This window comes from Bos javanicus, chromosome 17 (genome assembly GCF_032452875.1).
Source record: "Bos javanicus breed banteng chromosome 17, ARS-OSU_banteng_1.0, whole genome shotgun sequence".
Classification (NCBI taxonomy): Eukaryota; Metazoa; Chordata; class Mammalia; order Artiodactyla; family Bovidae; genus Bos; species Bos javanicus.
In genome coordinates, this window is record NC_083884.1 from 32,986,466 (window position 1) to 33,003,807 (window position 17,342).

At 36.5% G+C, this 17,342-nt stretch overlaps 1 protein-coding gene across 2 annotated transcripts in view; it reads right to left on the reverse strand.

The window, feature by feature from the left end:
• FAT4 (FAT atypical cadherin 4) overlaps positions 1-17,342 on the reverse strand; it is a 184,291-nt gene that overhangs the window by 93,741 nt on the left and 73,208 nt on the right. For both annotated transcript variants that reach the window (XM_061384235.1, XM_061384234.1), the window contains exon 2: positions 10,650-10,781. In XM_061384235.1, the coding sequence (XP_061240219.1) occupies positions 10,650-10,781 (132 nt within the window). The remainder of the gene's footprint in view (positions 1-10,649; positions 10,782-17,342) is intronic.

Consider the following 17,342-nt stretch of genomic DNA (forward strand, 5'->3'; position numbering starts at 1 on the left):
ACTAAGCACAACACAGCACAAATGTAAGCTTACAATGTGCACTATAAGAACCAAAGAGAGGGATTACTTTGACCAGTTGCTAGTGTGAAGAGATTTGCTTGCTTAATTAATGAACTAATCTATGTATTTTATACACTTTTGGTTGCACTGGGTCTCCTTGCTTTATGCAGCCTTCCTCTAGCTGCAGCAGGTGGGGCCACTCTTGTTTGCAGTGCGCAGGCTTCTCATCGCGGTGGCTTCTCCTGTTGTGGAGCACAGCTTCTAGGCCCACGGGCTTCAGGAGTTGCTGAACATGGGCTCAGTAGTTGTGGTTTGTGGGCTCTAGGGTTTGGGCTCAGTAGCTGTGGTGCACGGGCTTACTTGCTCCATGGCATGTGGAATCCTCCTGGACCAGGGATCGAACCCATGTTGCCTGCATTGGCAGGTAGATTCTTATCCACTGTACCACCTGGGAAGTTCAGTGTGGAGAGTTTTATCGTAGAACAAAAAAAGAAAAAGTGAGCTAAAATATTAGATTATGGGTATAGATTGGTATACCCAATCTATAGCTGGTAAAGAATCCACCTGCAATGCAGGAGACCCCGGTTTGATCCTGTGTCAGGGAGTTCCCCTGGAGAAGGGCATGGGAACCCACTTCAGTACTTTTGGGCTTCCATGGTGGCTCAGATGGTAAAGAATTTGCCGGCAATGCGAAGACCTGGGCTGGAAAGATCCCCTGGAGGAAGGCATGGCAATCCACTCCAGTATTCTTGCCTGGAGAATCCCCATGGACAGAGGAGCCTGGCAGGCTACACTCCATGGGGTAGCAAAGAGCTGGACATGACTGAGCAACTAAGAACAGCACAGCACATACACTGGAGAATCTCAGTTACAACACACATTGAACTGTATGACCAAGAAACCACTGATCTTGTTTTAATTGGAAACAATCTTTTAAGGCTCTTGATGGTATAGGATGGACTGGAAAGAAGAGAGGCCAGAGAAGGGGTGAGAGAGTAGACTTTGGCCCCAGGAGAATGGGACTTCATTTCCTCAAGAGGAAACTCTATATAATCTGCATTATTTTCTGGTTCAAGTCCCTGTTCTGTAAAATGAAAGCAGGGATGCATTCTTGTGTTCACTCAGATCTTTGAACTGTAGCACTCAAGATCTGAAGTATAAACTAGGAATTTGGCTGAAGGAATGGAAAAGAAAAATAGAACATTTATTAAGTGTTTATTGAGTGCTAAGCACTGCTCTGAGTGCATCACTTCATGGGCACTAATTGATTTGATACTTAAAAGCAATCCAGTTGGGTAAGCACTATTATTATCCCCATTTTGAAGATAAAGAAACTGAGACAAAGAAATCTGAACCCTGGTTATCTTGCCCCAGAAGTGAGGCTCTCAATCATTGTGTACCAAACATAATATACACAGAACAAATTAGTGAGATCTGATGGGTTATTGGATACAGAAGTAACTAAGGATAGCTCTCAGTTGTTCAACATTCTCTTTTATTCTCGTTCTTTCTTTTATCAACTCTATGCAATGAGCATAAAAGTGAAAGAGAAAGAAAAAAAATTTCAAATTACTTTGGCTGGGAATTAGGAGAATGTTCTTGCTGAAGACATCTCAGGATAAGGTCTGCTTGGACTCAGGAGACATTATGCATTGAAATTTTATAATTTTATGTATGGTATGTTAAGAGAGTGGAGGATAGCTTCATAGAAATGATTATGTGGCAATGATTATACCCATAGGAATGGATATGTGGTCAGAGATTTGAAAAGGGGTTTGATAAAACTATCTGAAGGTCAATTATGTGGCTCACAGTTGAAGCCAGATGATTTGTTGACAATTTATATGAGAATAGATAGTAAAAGGTACAGCAGCATAAAGAATGAATATCATATTGAAAGAATGGGAAATAAGGGGAGTGACTGAGGGAAGAAGAGGAGAAGGAACCTGGGAGACCCAGAGGACAGCTTGCCACAGAGGTTAAAGGGAAGGTTTCAGAAAGAGTAGATTTTAGCAGAGTCAAAAATAAAGAAACTAAGGCAAATTAAAATTAAAATCACAATCTAGATTTGATAATGAGGGATGGTAACTATAGTATTCAAAAAATCTCTTATAAACTTATTTGTATATTATTGAAATAATGAACAGTTTGATTTAGATATGCTTAATCACATGTATGGAGAAGGCAATGGCACCCCACTCCAGTACTCTTGCCTGGAAAATCCCATGGAAGGAGGAGCCTGGTAGGCGGCAGTCCATGGGGTCGCACAGAGTCAGACACGACTGAGCAACTTCACTTTCACTTTTCACTTTCATGCATTGGAGAAGGCAGTGGCACCCCACTCCAGTGTTCTTGCCTGGAGAATCCCAGGGACGGGGAAGCCTAATGGGCTGCTGTCTATGAGGTCGCACAGAGTCGGACACAACTGAAGTGACTTAGCAGCAGCAGCAATCACATGTATATTATAGTTGGAATTCTGAGTTGCACATTATACATTGTACTGGTTGAGACTGCATGCTCTGGGGCCATAGTTTTGGTTTTGAATCTCTGCTCCACTACCTATTAATCATATATCATTGGGCTACTCCTTAACTTCTATGAGCCTATGTTTCCTTACCGAGACAATCTGGCTGGTAATAATATCTGATACATGGGACTGTAATGTAGCAGTACTTAATCTGTATTGAATCTGAGGATTAAAGGAGTTCACACATGTAAAGGACCTACAACAATGCATGAAAAGCTTTAAGTGTATGACAGTGCTAACTGTTTTTATTCCTATTTTAATTATTTTTTATAAAAGGAATATAACAAGTTAGATGCATTTGATGACAGAGATGTTTGCAAATGAGTAATTTAAATCAAAATTTGATTAGAGTTGCTATATATCCAAGGAAAAATACTGTCTGATTTTCTATTTTATATAGTATTACATCCTGACACTGAGGTATATGTAGTGTTGGAATTGTCAACTTCAAAAATTACTTTTTGATTTCAATATACTCATATAAAACAAATATGTGTAGATATGTAGATATGTTGAGATATAGATATAGATATATTACCATATCAGCTCTAGAAATGTATTTGTTAAAGTATCCAGGCTTAGAACTCTCAAGAAGCTTTTAGGAAGAACATAAATTTAAGACATTTAGACTAAGGCTGACATGCTGGGAAACTACAGAATCTGCAGTTTCCATACATCTTTTCCCTCATAGATTAAATATGCTTCATTCTCAAGATCAAATATATAAGGGCATGACTGCTAACAGTCGAAGGCAAAAATACTCTTTCAAAATTCATGTTTAGAGGTATTTGCTATATTTGTACTGCATTCCCAAACCAATCTTAAAATTTAGTAATGTGAAATCCTCAAAGCACATTTTAATTTAGTAATGACAGCTGGATTTGACATACTATGCACATTTATCTTGTATATTCAGGTGTACATAGACCATCTAATGTATTTATTGTAATTGTATGGTTTAACAAAAACATTCAATAAGAATTTTAGACTTTGAATCTAACTACATTCTGTACTTTTTGTTCTGTTTCACAAGGAATTCCACTATTCTGTGAAACAGTCCAGAGAAAAACAGCTACACTCAATTCTGAACTATTAAAATAGATTCATTTTGATATTTGGCAAAACTAATACAATTATGTAAAGTTTAAAAAAAAACAAAAAAAGAATTTGGAAATTAGGGGAAAGCCAAGATGCAAAACCGTATTTCAAGCTATTATATAAATGGTTCAAAATTTAGAAATGTCCCATCTACAAAATGACTATAATAATTAATACTCCTGAACTTATGATAATTCTTCTGAACAGAAAACCAAAGGCATCAGACTGTTGATAAACCATAATTTTTCACTTTCAAAATCAGCTGATGTGGTGCATTAGAAGTTCCAGTGAATGTCTGAAAATTCATGGCCAAGAGTAATGATTTAATGAGGTCTTTTGAAAAGTCTATTTATTTATTTAGTATCCCAAATATGCAGTATCAGCAATGCTACAAGAAACAAATATCATATTTCAGCTGTAGCACAGTGGAAATAATGCTGTTTAAAAACATTCTACTCTCCTGAGGAACCACAGAGACAAAAGTACGTGGAAGGAATTCTAAAAGTAAATAGCTATAAATTGTAAATGCATTTTATAATCTTAAGTAGTAGTTTCAAAAGCAAGTATGGTACCATGGAATAAAGCTTTAATGTCCTGGCCCATTACAAGCATAATAATTCGTTTATCAAAGGAAACAAGACACAGACAATCATGTGCTTCTGAGAGATGTCTATCTTGATCCAACATATGTTTCAAATGATATTTAAATTATGCTCAATATGTACATATTGCTTTCAGATTCCTTTACCGGGCATTATTCTTCAGTGACCTACACCAGGTTTTCTAACATACTAATATTTTATGTTTGATTTAGTAATTAAGGAAAAGTATATAAACTATATAATATGTGGGCATAATTTTCTGATGACCTATGTAATCTTAGTGTTTTAAAGAATTCTATTAATGTTTCAAAATCAACCTGCAAGATAGCTGCATGACAATTTAATGCTGGCCAAAAAGTAAAAGAAACTCCTTGCATTTCAATATTGGTTCCTACTCAAAACTAGATGAAGAAAGAACCAGAACCATGATTTGGTAAGAGATAAATCATTTCAAACGTGTACATACATATTTTCAAATTTAACCTAGAGGTAAGGAGCTGAGAACAGAATAGAAGATAAAAGGTTTATCTAAAAACATTAGTAATAATTTATTGTAAACTACTCAAAAAAGGAAACAGCCAATAATTCTGAATGTCCTAGGAAGCCTAGGTAGCCATTCCATTTGGTATACAGGCAAAGAAATGGTGGTTCCTCATGTCAGGAGTGGACATAGTCTGTAGTTATTAAAACATCACTAAAAAGTTAAAAAAAAAAAACATATTCAAGAAGGAAAAGGATCTCATGAGCTTAATTTTTAAAAAATAATAGTGCCAAAGCACTTCTACAAAAATGTCCTTCTTTTCTTTAAAGTTCCAGGTAAAACTACTTCCTTCCTTCCAGCCTCTACTGTCTTTTTCCCCTTCCACCTCCACTCTCCCTGCTCCCACATAGTGGTCCTATTACAAAGTACTTGGTGGTGATTTCTACCACTCTTTCCTTGAATTGCAGGCTTTCTTCCTTTTCCCTAGACTGTTACTGTTTTATAGTTTTCCTCCTTTGTGCCTCTTTAACTTCCCACTGTCTCACCTCAAATGCACTTCTTGCATAAACTAGATATCATCACCCTGCATTTAGTACTTTAAAAAAAAAGCCTAGAATGTCTAAGTGATAACAGTGGCATAGATACAGTTTTTTTAACTTGAAAAGGGAAACTCAATAGAAATAAAACAAAGTACACTAAAATCGTGTTGAGGTAAATACCTAGAGACGTAATGACCTTCCCAGCCTTCTTCAAATCTCATACTAAATATAAACACATCTCAAAACATCAACTTGAAGACAAGGCAAGTGTATGCAGGTGCACATGCACACACACACACACGCACACACAGAAAAGTCACGGAGAGAAAAACAAACATACAGGCAGCACCGCATTTGATTTAACCCTTCTATCACAGTTTAAAAAGAAAAAAGTAGGGAGGAAAGTAAAATTATAATAGACTTTGCATAATATTATTGTAAGGGTGGAATGTTGGCATTTCTTTCAAATAATCACTGAATAATAAATTATATAATATAATTATATATAATTATTATAGACATTTTATGAATTTATAATCACAATACATTGTATATTATATTTATATATAATTTGTAATATATAATGTATATTATATAAATTATAGTGTTATACAAATATAATATATTTCTATAATATCATAATTAGTATATAAATATTATAATTACATAATAATGTATATTTATTATTAATATATGTATATATATTACATTATATATTTATATAATATAAAATATTATGTATAATATATGATATATAATATATAATGCATATATAATATTATAATATTATATCTAACTTATAATTATATATTATAATATAGATATAATTTATAATATATTATATAATACATAATTATGAAATACAATATAATTATATAATATATATATAACATAATGCATTTATGATACATATGATATTATACATAATATATGATTATATATATTATAAAACATATATATGTAATTATTAAATATAAAATAATAATAAAGCTGAGCACCGAATAATAATTCTTAAGAGTAGTGCTCAAAATTCTCCAAGCCAAGCTTCAGCAGTATGTGAATTATGAACTTCCAGATGTTCAAGCTGGTTTTAGAAAAGGCAGAGGAACCAGAGATCAAACTGCCAACACCCACTGGATCATGGAAAAAGCAAGAGAGTTCCCAGAAAAAACATCTATTTCTGCTTTATTGACTATGCCAAAGCCTTTGATTGTGTGGATCACAATAAACTGTGGAGAATTCTGAAAGAGATGGAAATACCAGACCACCTGACCTGCCTCTTGAGAAACCTATATGCAGGTCAGGAAGCAACAGTTAGAACGACATGGAACAGACTGGTTCCAAATAAGAAAAGGAGTACATCAAGGCTGTATATTGTCACCCTGCTTATCTAACTTATATGCAGAGTACATCATGAGAAACGCTGGGCTGGAAGAAGCACAAGCTGGAATCAATATTGCTGGGAGAAATATCCATAATCTCAGATATGCAGATGACACCACCCTTATGGCAGAAAGTGAAGAGGAACTAAAAAGCCTCTTGATGAAAGTGAAAGAGGAGAGTGAAAAAGCTGGCTTAAAGCTCAACATTCAGAAAACAAAGAACAAGCCGTCTGGTCCCATCACTTCATGGCAAATAGATGGGGAAACAGTGGAAAGAGTGTCAGACTTTACTTTTTTGGGCTCCAAAATCATGGCAGATGGTGATTGCAGCCATGAAATTAAAAGACGCTTACTCCTTGGAAGGAAAGTTGTGACCAACCTAGATAGCATATTGAAAACCAGAGACATTACTTTGCCTAAAAAGGTCTGTCTAGTCAAGGCTATGGTTTTTCCAGTGGTCATGTATGGATGTGATTGTTGGACTGTGAAGAAAGCTGAGCACCGAAGAATTGATGCTTTTGAAGTGTGGTGTTGGAGAAGACTCTTGAGAGTCCCTTGGACTGCAAGGAGATCCAGTCCATTCTAAAGGAGATCAGTCATGGGTGTTCTTTGGAAGGAATGACGCTAAAGCTGAAACTCCAGTACTTTGGCCACCTCATGCGAAGAGTTGACTCATTGGAAAAGACTCTGAGGCTGGGAGGGATTGGGGGCAGGAGGAGAAGGGGACGCCAGAGGATGAGATGGCTGGATGGCATCACTGACTGGATGGACGTGAGTCTGAGTGAACTCCGGGAGTTAGTGATGGACAGGGAGGCCTGGCGTGCTGCAATTCATGGGGTTGCAAAGAGTCAGACATGACTGAGTGAATGAACTGAACTGAAGAGAGTAGTGCATTTCACTAGGATATGTATATTATAATTAACATGATTATTAATTCCTGCCTTGAATAAATCACTTGAAATAAATGAGTTTTACTTGTTCTGTTCCTACAGAGAGTATCATAAACTTTCATTATCTTTTATTTAGCAAAAAGCTAAAAAACAAAAAAAAGAAGCTCATGCAATTACTATAAGCTCATGCAAATGATACATCAAATAGTTGTAGCAACTGCTCTAATTGATGTATCATTTGCAAAAAATGTTTATGAATTAAGCTATCCAAATATATATGACCAATGATGAGATTTAAGAAAATCTCAGCAGTATTTACTAAATTATAGCTGATGATATTTCATATGTATCAATAATAATACAAACATTCTGCATACAACTCTTTTCATGGTAGCTAAAGTTTGGAAAAACTTTCTCTACACAAAATTTACTAGAAAGTACTAAACATAAAACACCAAATCTTTTTCAGTAGAAAACTACAATTACTTAAATGTACTTGCTTTATTTTGTTTCCTTTTCCTAAGTTACACTTTGGCAAAATGTATAGATGACTAATGGAGGAAGCACAAGCTGGAATCAAGATTGCCGGGAGAAATATCAATAACCTCAGATATCCAGATGACAACACCCTTATGGCAGAAAGTGAAGAAGAACTAAAGAGCTTCTTGATGAAAGTGAAAGAGGAGAGTGAAAAAGTTGGCTTAAAGCTCAACATTCAGAAAACTAAGATCATGGCATCCGGTCCCATTACTTCATGGCAAATAGATGGGGAAACAGTGGCTAACTTTATTTTTTGAGCTCCAAAATCACTGCAGATGATGGCTGCAACCATGAAATTAAAAGATGTTTACTCCTGGGGAGGAAAGTTATGACCAACCTAGACAGTATATTAAAAAGCAGAGACATTACTTTGTCAACAAAGGTCCATTTAGTCAAGGCTGTGGTTTTTCCAGTGGTCATGTATGGATGTGAGAGTTGGACTATAAAGAAGGCTGAGCACCAAAGTATTGATGCTTTTGAACTGTGGTGTTGGAGAAGACTCTTGAGAGTCCCTTGGACTGCAAGGAGATCCAACCAGTCCATCCTGAAGGAGATCAGTCCTGGGTGTTCATTGGAAGGACTGATGCTAAAGCTGAAACTCCAGTACTTTGGCCACCTGATGTAAAGAGCTGACTCATGTGAAAAGACCTGGATGCTGGGAAAGATTGAAGGTTCGAGGAGAAGGGGACAATAGAGGATGAGATGGCTGGATGGCATCACTGACTCAATGGACATGAGTTTGAGTAAACTCCGGGAGTTGGTGGTAGACAGGGAGGCCTGGCATGCTGCAGTCCATGGGGTGGCAAAGAGTCGGACATAACTGAGTGATTGAACTAAACTGACTGATAAATGACTAAGTTGTTACATTCTGTACTGGCTGTTAAAATTAGTCTATTATTGAATTATTCACCTTTTTTATGTTAAATAAGCCAAAAATCAAGTTATCATATCCTTCTGGAGCTTAAATGAGGTAAGGAAATTAAATTATCTATTTGGAGCTTAGCAAAAAGGGAAATGGGCTACTAGTGTATGGGAACATTATTCCTCTTTCCAAAATTCTAGAAATTAACTAAAACCTTTACCTAGCAAGGAGGAGAAAACAAGTGATGTTATTTTTTTAATGGGAAAAATATAAATTACAAATTATGTAAGTTGTCATGATGTTTGGAGCATAATGATTGCTTTAGTTAAACTTAAAACATAAACATGGAAGACAGAAATCTAAATTGTGCCCCCAAAAATCAGTTTACTGCTAGGAAACTTATTAATGGAATTCAAAATTCATTGGCTTCCTGGATAATTTCCTTAAAATATATAAGGCTATTACTAAGTTATACACTTTATGTTTGCATAAACATGAAATTAAAAGACGCTTACTCCTTGGAAGGAAAGTTATAACCAACCTAGATAGCATATTGAAAAGCAGAGACATTACTTTGCCAACAAAGGTTCATGTAGTCAAGGCTATGGTTTTTCCAGTGGTCATGTATGGATGTGAGAGTTGGACTGTGAAGAAGGCTGAGCGCCAAAGAATGGATGCTTTTGAAGTGTGGTGTTGGAGAAGACTCTTGAGAGTCCCTTGGACTGCAAGGAGATCCAACCAGTCCATTCTGAAGGAGATCAGTCCTGGGATTTCTTTGGAAGGAATGATGCTAAAGCTGAAACTCCAGTACTTTGGCCACCTCATGCGAAGAATTAACTCATTGGAATAGACTCTGATGCTGGGAGGGATTGTGGGCAGGAGGAGAAGGGGACGCCAGAGGATGAGATGGCTGCATGGCATCACTGACTCGATGGACGTGAGTCTGAGTGAACTCCGGGAGTTGGTGATGGACAGGGAGGCCTGGCGTGCTGCGATTCACGGGGTCACAAAGAGTCGGACACGACTGAGCGACTGAACTGAACTGATATGTATATATATGGGGCTTTCCAGGTGGTGCTAGTGGTAAAGAAGCCACCTGCCAATGCAGGAGACATAAGAGATGTGGATTCAATCCCTGGGTAGAGACAATCCCCTGGAGGGGGGCATGGCAACCTACTCCAGTATTCTTGCCTGGAGAATCCCCATGGACAGAAGAGCCTGGCAGGCTACAGTCCATAGGGTCACACAGAGTTAGACACGACTGAAGAGACTTAACATGCACACATGCATATATGCAAGTTAAATGAAAAGTTTCAAAGTTGTCTTATTTTTTTTAATTTTCAATAATTTGCTTTTTTCAAATACAAATAAAAATAAATTCTTAGCTATATATGCTATAAGATAGCAAATGGGAGTGATGGGGCATTAAAAATAAGATATTTCTGTAAATATTTTTTATCCTTTGAGAAATTAAAATAATTTGGCTAATGAATCTAAGACGCACCAGCAATTAACTGAGTTGAAATTGCTGATCAAAGGAAAGTTGCCTCTAGACAGTCTCTATCTTAGCATTTCTATGTCACATTTCAAGAGTTAATGTCCTTTGGAAAAGAGCACTCAATGCTTAGCCTTAATTATTAGTTAATAAATGTTGTCAACATACAGTAGAAATTTGATAGATCACTGGGAAATTATGTTTCAAAAAGTCAGAGACAAGGTCTGAGCTACCTCATCAGCATCCATGGCTGTCAGCTGCATAATCTTAGAACCATCTCCGATATTCTCCTCCACTGTGAGATCCAGCATGTCTGTTGGGAACACTGGTGGATTGTCATTGATATCTTGAAGTGTTATTTCTACCTACAAGAAAGAAAAGAAATAATATATGAATGCTGCATATGTCTGCAAAATACCAGTTAAATTGTATATCAAGAATCTGCTCAACTAAGCCTTCCAAAAAGAATCAGAACCTTTAAATATAACATCCCAGAAAATACCCTAGAGAAAGTTGTGAATTATTTATAGGAAAAGAATAGCCAAGAAAGATCAGTTGATGTATTGATAGTAACTGATTTTAAATGATCACCTAGGAGTTTAGAATAGAATTGGTCCACAGATCAACTGTCATTTAAATCTCCAGATTTGTGCACCAGTGAAGAATTGTTCAGATTAGCACTGTCTGTCTTTCAGCCATTAAGTGCTGCCTGACACACAGATGACATGGTATAAAATTTCTTCCTGAAAGGTTTAGATATTGGCAACTAATGTCCAGGGAAAATAAAGAAGTTCACATTTTAAGAAACACTCAGCATTTTTTCCCTTTAAAGTCAACTTTCAATTTTTGGGGGAAGAAAACTATACATACCTTTTCTTTCTATCGTCACTCCCATCAACACTTCTTAGTGTGACTAAAGCTAAACAATCATCCTGTTCATATGTGGTATTAAGATAGGTTGCAAATATTAACTTTCCTTGAAAGATCCTCATCAGAAGTCAAGAGTTATTTGTTTTCCTACCTAAGAAAGGGCTTCCCTGCTAGCTCAGTTGGTAAAGAATCCTGTAATACAAGAGACCCCGGTTTGATTCCCGGGTCAGGAAGATCTGCTGGAGATGGGATAGGCTACCCACTCTGGTATTTTGGGGCTTCCCTTGTGGCTCAGCTGGTAAAGAATCTGCCTGTAACGTGGGAGACCTGGGTTCAGTCCCTGGGTTGGGAAGATCCCCTGGAGAAGGGAAAGGCTATCCACTCTGGTATTCTTGCCTAGAGAATTCATGGGGTTGCAAAGTCGGACACGACTGAGTGACTTTCAAAAAAAAAAAAAAAAAAACCCTAAGAAAAATTGTTTAGAAAGAACAATCTGTGAATATTAAATAATAACTTCAAACCATGTGTTTTCTCTTTTGAGTTAGGTGCTAAAAGCTGAATATCTGATGAGAAAAAGGGAGACAGCTGCTAATAAAACTGAAAATTTCCCCAGTTGGATCACAAAATTAAGTCATGGAGGAAAGTCCATCCACCCATTTAGCTCGGATGTAACCAGAACATTTTTCTTCTAGGATGAAATGTCATCTTTTATAGTTATACTGTAAATATTCCATCAGATCAAGAGTGATGAGAGTGGATATTAGGAAACAGCAAAATAATTCTAGTTTTATCTTTTCCAGGAAGAGGAAAGGGTGGAAGGAGAGGTAGTAAATAGGATTGTCAGTATTCTCTGGCAAAGAATGAGTGGGAAATACAGAGAGCTAGACAAATAAATGGATGAGCAATTGATAAAAAGAGAAACCCAGAAAACAATATACAGAATTCAGTACTAAGTCATTATTGTAGTTCCACCACTTAACAGGACAGTTTTGATCATAACTAATGTCTCAAATTGGTCTAGGAAATGGTTAGGGCAGCCTTAGTAGTTAGAAATCTGCTATTTTGCTTTTGGCTAACACCATTCTCTACACCACTGCCTTTAAAAGAGATGGAGATCATTAAAACTGCAGCTTGTAAGGAGCATTTCCAATTTCCTTGCAAAGTTGTAAATAACAAGAGTTTTTGAATTAGAACAACCAGAGTTCAGATTCTGTCTCTGCACTTATTAACTGGGGAAATTTGAGCACTTAATTTCTTTGAGCCTCACTCTCCTTATCTTAAAATTGCCAAACCCTGTTGTAAGTTATATGTATGTGCACATTCATATACATACACACACATAAATGTAAAAAAAAATCCTTAAAAGAGCCCTATGAGGAAAGTACTATTATATTCCCATTAGAGAAATGAGTTAACCAATGTACACAGGTTAAATAATTATCCAATGCCAGAGAGCTAGTAAGTCAGTAGTAAGTTTCCTTCACTACAATGCAAGCCTGTTTGCTGCTGCTGCTGCTGCTAAGTTGCTTCATTCGTGTTTGACTCTGTGCAACCCCAGAGACTGCAGCCCACCAGGCTCCCCAGTCCCTGGGATTCTCCAGGCAAGAACACTGGAGTGGGTTGCCGTTTCCTTCTCCAATGCAAGAAAGTGAAGAGTGAAAGTGAAGTCGCTCAGTCGTGTCCAACTCCTAGAGACCCCATGGACTGCAGCCTACCAGGCTCCTCTGTCCGTGGGATTTGCCAGGCAAGAGTACTGGAGTGGGGTGCCATTGCCTTCTCCAGCAAACCTGTCTATCTCTCTCTATTTATAAGCACACCCCCTCTCTCTCTTTAGGCATGTGTTTTCAATAAACATAATGAATCATATATGAAAAGTATGTCACAGCTTTATAAATGTATTTTTATAAATCTGCATATTATTCCTGTCCACAATTTGGATCACTTACATATGAACTAACTAGCCATATAATCTTGGGTCAGTCTATAAATCTTTGTCAGGATTAAAAATAAATCAGCTAGGTGATCCCTAGATTTAGCTCTAGGAATCTGAGACTATGTATGTTCTATGAGATTTTGGCCAACTTCATCATTTCAGGTACAAAAATTTGTTTCTGTCTTTATTAGCAAGGATAAATTTAGTTAAATATTAATAGACTCAAAACTAAACATTTCTGAATATATCTATAATCTACCAGTTATAGACACAGATCTAGGACATTTCATCATTGGATGTTGACATACATAAAGGTTATATTTTGATTAAAGACACCAGAGGTCATTCATCTGGTAGGTCAGGCTATGCTTTTTCCGAAATCAGTGTCAGCCTGCCAATCAAAAAACTGTAACTGTATTCTTCTTCAAAGAAAAATCTAGATATTCTCTCTAATTTTCCAGTCTCTCTGCTCCACTTCACAATTCCTCAAGTATTCCTCAAAAACTTTCAGCATGACTTCTCTAGATTCCCTCACTAGCCTAGAGTATGAATAACCAAGAGGAGGAAATCTGAACTCACTGGTGTAGTAGATTTCATCTGGCAATCCCTTCACTTCTGAATCAGTGTGTAAGTTCTTCGGTTTCTACCAAGAGTTCCAAGATCATGAACACTGTCTGCCTATGAAGTGGTCACTGATTCCCATATTTATTCATTTAATCTTTTAGACTCTATTACATAAAAGGTATATGTTAGTCACTATATAGTAAATGCTAATGCTATGCTAAGTCACTTCAGTCATGTCCGACTCTGTGCGACCCCATAGACAGCAGCCCACCAGGCTCCCCGTCCATGGGATTCTCCAGGCAAGAAGACTGGAGTGGGTTGCCATTTCCTTCTCCAATGCATGAAAGTGAAAAGTGCAAGTGAGGTCACTCTGTCCTGTCTGACTCTTTACGACCTCATGGACTGCAGCCTACCAGGCTCCTCCATCCATGGGATTTTCCAGGCAAGAGTACTGGAGTGGGGTGCCATTGCCTTCTCCAATATAGTAAATATATAAGAAAATAAGATGGGCCACCATCTCTTGTGGGGAACAAATGAAGTCTGACCATGGAAATATGTACAAATAGAAACATCTGTTTGGAAATACACAGTTGACATCTTGATTCCAAGCAGTTAGTCCCCTACACTATGGGTAATTCTTCAAGCAGTCTTGTATCTTGCCCTTGGAAGTTACCATTTTTCCTGATGAGTCCAGATTCTAACATGCACTTGGCTCACTGTCTTGGATCTCCCATCAACCTAAGAGTCTTATTTCATTATTACCCTCACTTTGGACTAAGATTTGGTATGGTTTTTTGAAATATTGTCATATAAAACACAAGAATCAAACTAACCATTTAAAGAAGATATCTACAAAGAAAACATAGTTTATTAAATATAATAATAAGTTATCTAGAGGTATTAATTAAGACACTATAATTTTAAAGAGTGCTTTCTGTACAAATCAGATAACTTTAAATAATGAAGATAATGGCTATTAGTGGTTTATTTATAAATTATCTGATTTTAAAAATTGTCTAAAATGTAATTCCTAAACTAAAGAAAGTATGTTGATAAATGCATTTCATTCTTTTAAAATACATACCCCAAACTACTGCATAGCTTTTAGTACTAGCATTGCCCCTCTAATGTTTTACATTTTTTTTTTACATTTGTTTGGACATGAAATAAGCAAAATAATTGTACTATTAAATATTATTTTGCAAAAAATAATCACATTTTGAACTCAGAAGCTTCCCTTCACAAATGGCTGTATTTTAAATGAAAGCAAAACAAATAAAGACTGCCAATAGGTTACATAATTTAAGTCCAGGGGACAACTTCAAAGTATCAATTCTATAAGTTTGTGAAAACTGACCCTCAAAGATAAAAGAAACATTACACTATGAAGATAAAGTACTTGCATATTTTATGCCTGCCTATCAGATGTTGACCTTTGTGCTTAGATAGTGGGCCCTTAGCAGACATATATGGTTTCACCTACCATTACAAGGGCATTTGGTAGCTTCGTGGTTGACTTGTTTATAACAAAATATCAGCTACACCTAATGACAGGTATTGTCTATGACCATCACTGCATTACCATTCAGATACCTTCAGAATAATGACTTTTTGGCCAAGACACCTCATCCCTAGTCAATGAAACCCTCGTAAATAATGATGTTTAAAGAAAAATACATGACTGAGATTAAGGGAGCTAACAATCAATTAATTAAAAAGTGTCTGTCTTGTGGTAGTTTTGTAAAGGTAAAAGTTTATTTAAAAATATGGCTTTAAATAATGTCACCAAACTTTTACGCTGAACAGCCAAATAGATCTTTAAAAAATAAAATGTTTACTGTGTAAATTGTTGCTATGAAATGGGTACAATGCTTTACTCCTTAAAAATGTTTCCCTATTATATGCAATTTATCATTTTATTCTGCACTGCATCAGGAATGATATTTTGGGAATTTTAAGTTTTTAAGTAAAAAAAATCAGAATTCAACTACATCATAAATGAGCAAGTTGCTAATTAGCAATAGCAATTATCAAATCGTTCCATATGTCTAAATATAAAACATGGTATTTCACTAATATAAGTTGATATTATGAAAGTAATACTCTATATTCAAGGCTAAGGAATCAACTAAAATATTAAGGTCCATTATGAGCTCATTCCTCAGCTAGTAAACTGACAATTGCATTGTGGTCACTATCTCAACCACAATTAAAAACATATTCTTAAATTCATATTCTCTCTGCAAGCTAAATGAATTGGTTCTTAATGTATCAGGATGAAAAATACCCCCAAACATATTTTTAACTCACAATCTTCCTGCAACCTACATAAAGTGTTCTTAATGAACAAGGATGAAAAGCAATCTTTTTTTTTTTCCTTTAAAAGATTGTATAATACTACAAAAGATTATGTTAGGTAGTCTAAGTAGGAAAAAGAGAGTCCAAAAATGTCAGTTAGAAAAAGCCCAGGAAAAGAGACAAAGGAAGAAAATCCAAGGACTAGAATGGGAATCTTGGATGGGAAAAAACACACCCAAACATGCCCCCTTCCTGATAGGTGGTGGACACAAGCCCTATTTTGTATAGGACATAACCAATCAGGCTCCGGGGGAGGAAACAAAAAGTATAAAAAGGGAACCCAAGCAGGGTTGAGGCCACTCCTACAGGGTCCACTAGCTCTCATGTCTTGGGTGTGTACTTTCTGCTGTCTGCCTAATAAAATCCCGCCTGTGTGAGCTGTAACACTGGTCTGTTGTTTCAAATCCTTGCTGTGATGAGACAAAATAGACTGGAATAGAGTTAGAAAATAGAAATAGAAATCTATGCATTTGCAAGAAGTAATATCAAAGTTCTTAGAATCCCAGATATCATCAAGTTCATCTCCCAGTCAAAAGCAAGGCATTGAACTGTCAGGTCATTTATCTAAGGAAAAGCAACAGTCAGACTCTTAACTCTAGCCCACTGATTTTTGCAGAGATCTGTGGACAGGTCTAGGGAGGAAGCAGCATAATATGCCTTAGACCACTCCCTCTAAAAATACGCATTTGATGTGTACAGAAAATTAATTTTTTTAAAAATTAATGTTTGGTTATCTACCCTACAAATACTATTTTTCCAGATCCTTGCTCATCTTAAGTTCCTTTATGTTTATATTAATGGAAAATAATCTGTGATGGTTTGCCTTAGTGATGCCACTGCAAGACTATTAAACAATCAGCAGATAGGTGGTGGGTATACGTTGCATGTAAAGAAACTATAGCTAAATTATCTCTTTGCTGTTGTTCAGTCACTCAGTTGTGTCTGACTTTTTGTGACCCCATGGACTGTAGCACTTCACTCTCTCCCGGAGTTTGCTCAAACTCATGTGCATTGAGTTGGTGATGCCATCCAAACCATCTCATCCTCTGACACCCCCTTCTTATCCTGCACTCAGACTTTCTCCATAGATAGCAGTAAACGTTATTGCTTTGAAAATGCCTACAAAGAAGCTACTTCTTCCATGCCCTGGCCATTGTAAATAATGCTGTGATGAACACTGGGATTCTTGTGTCTTTTTGAA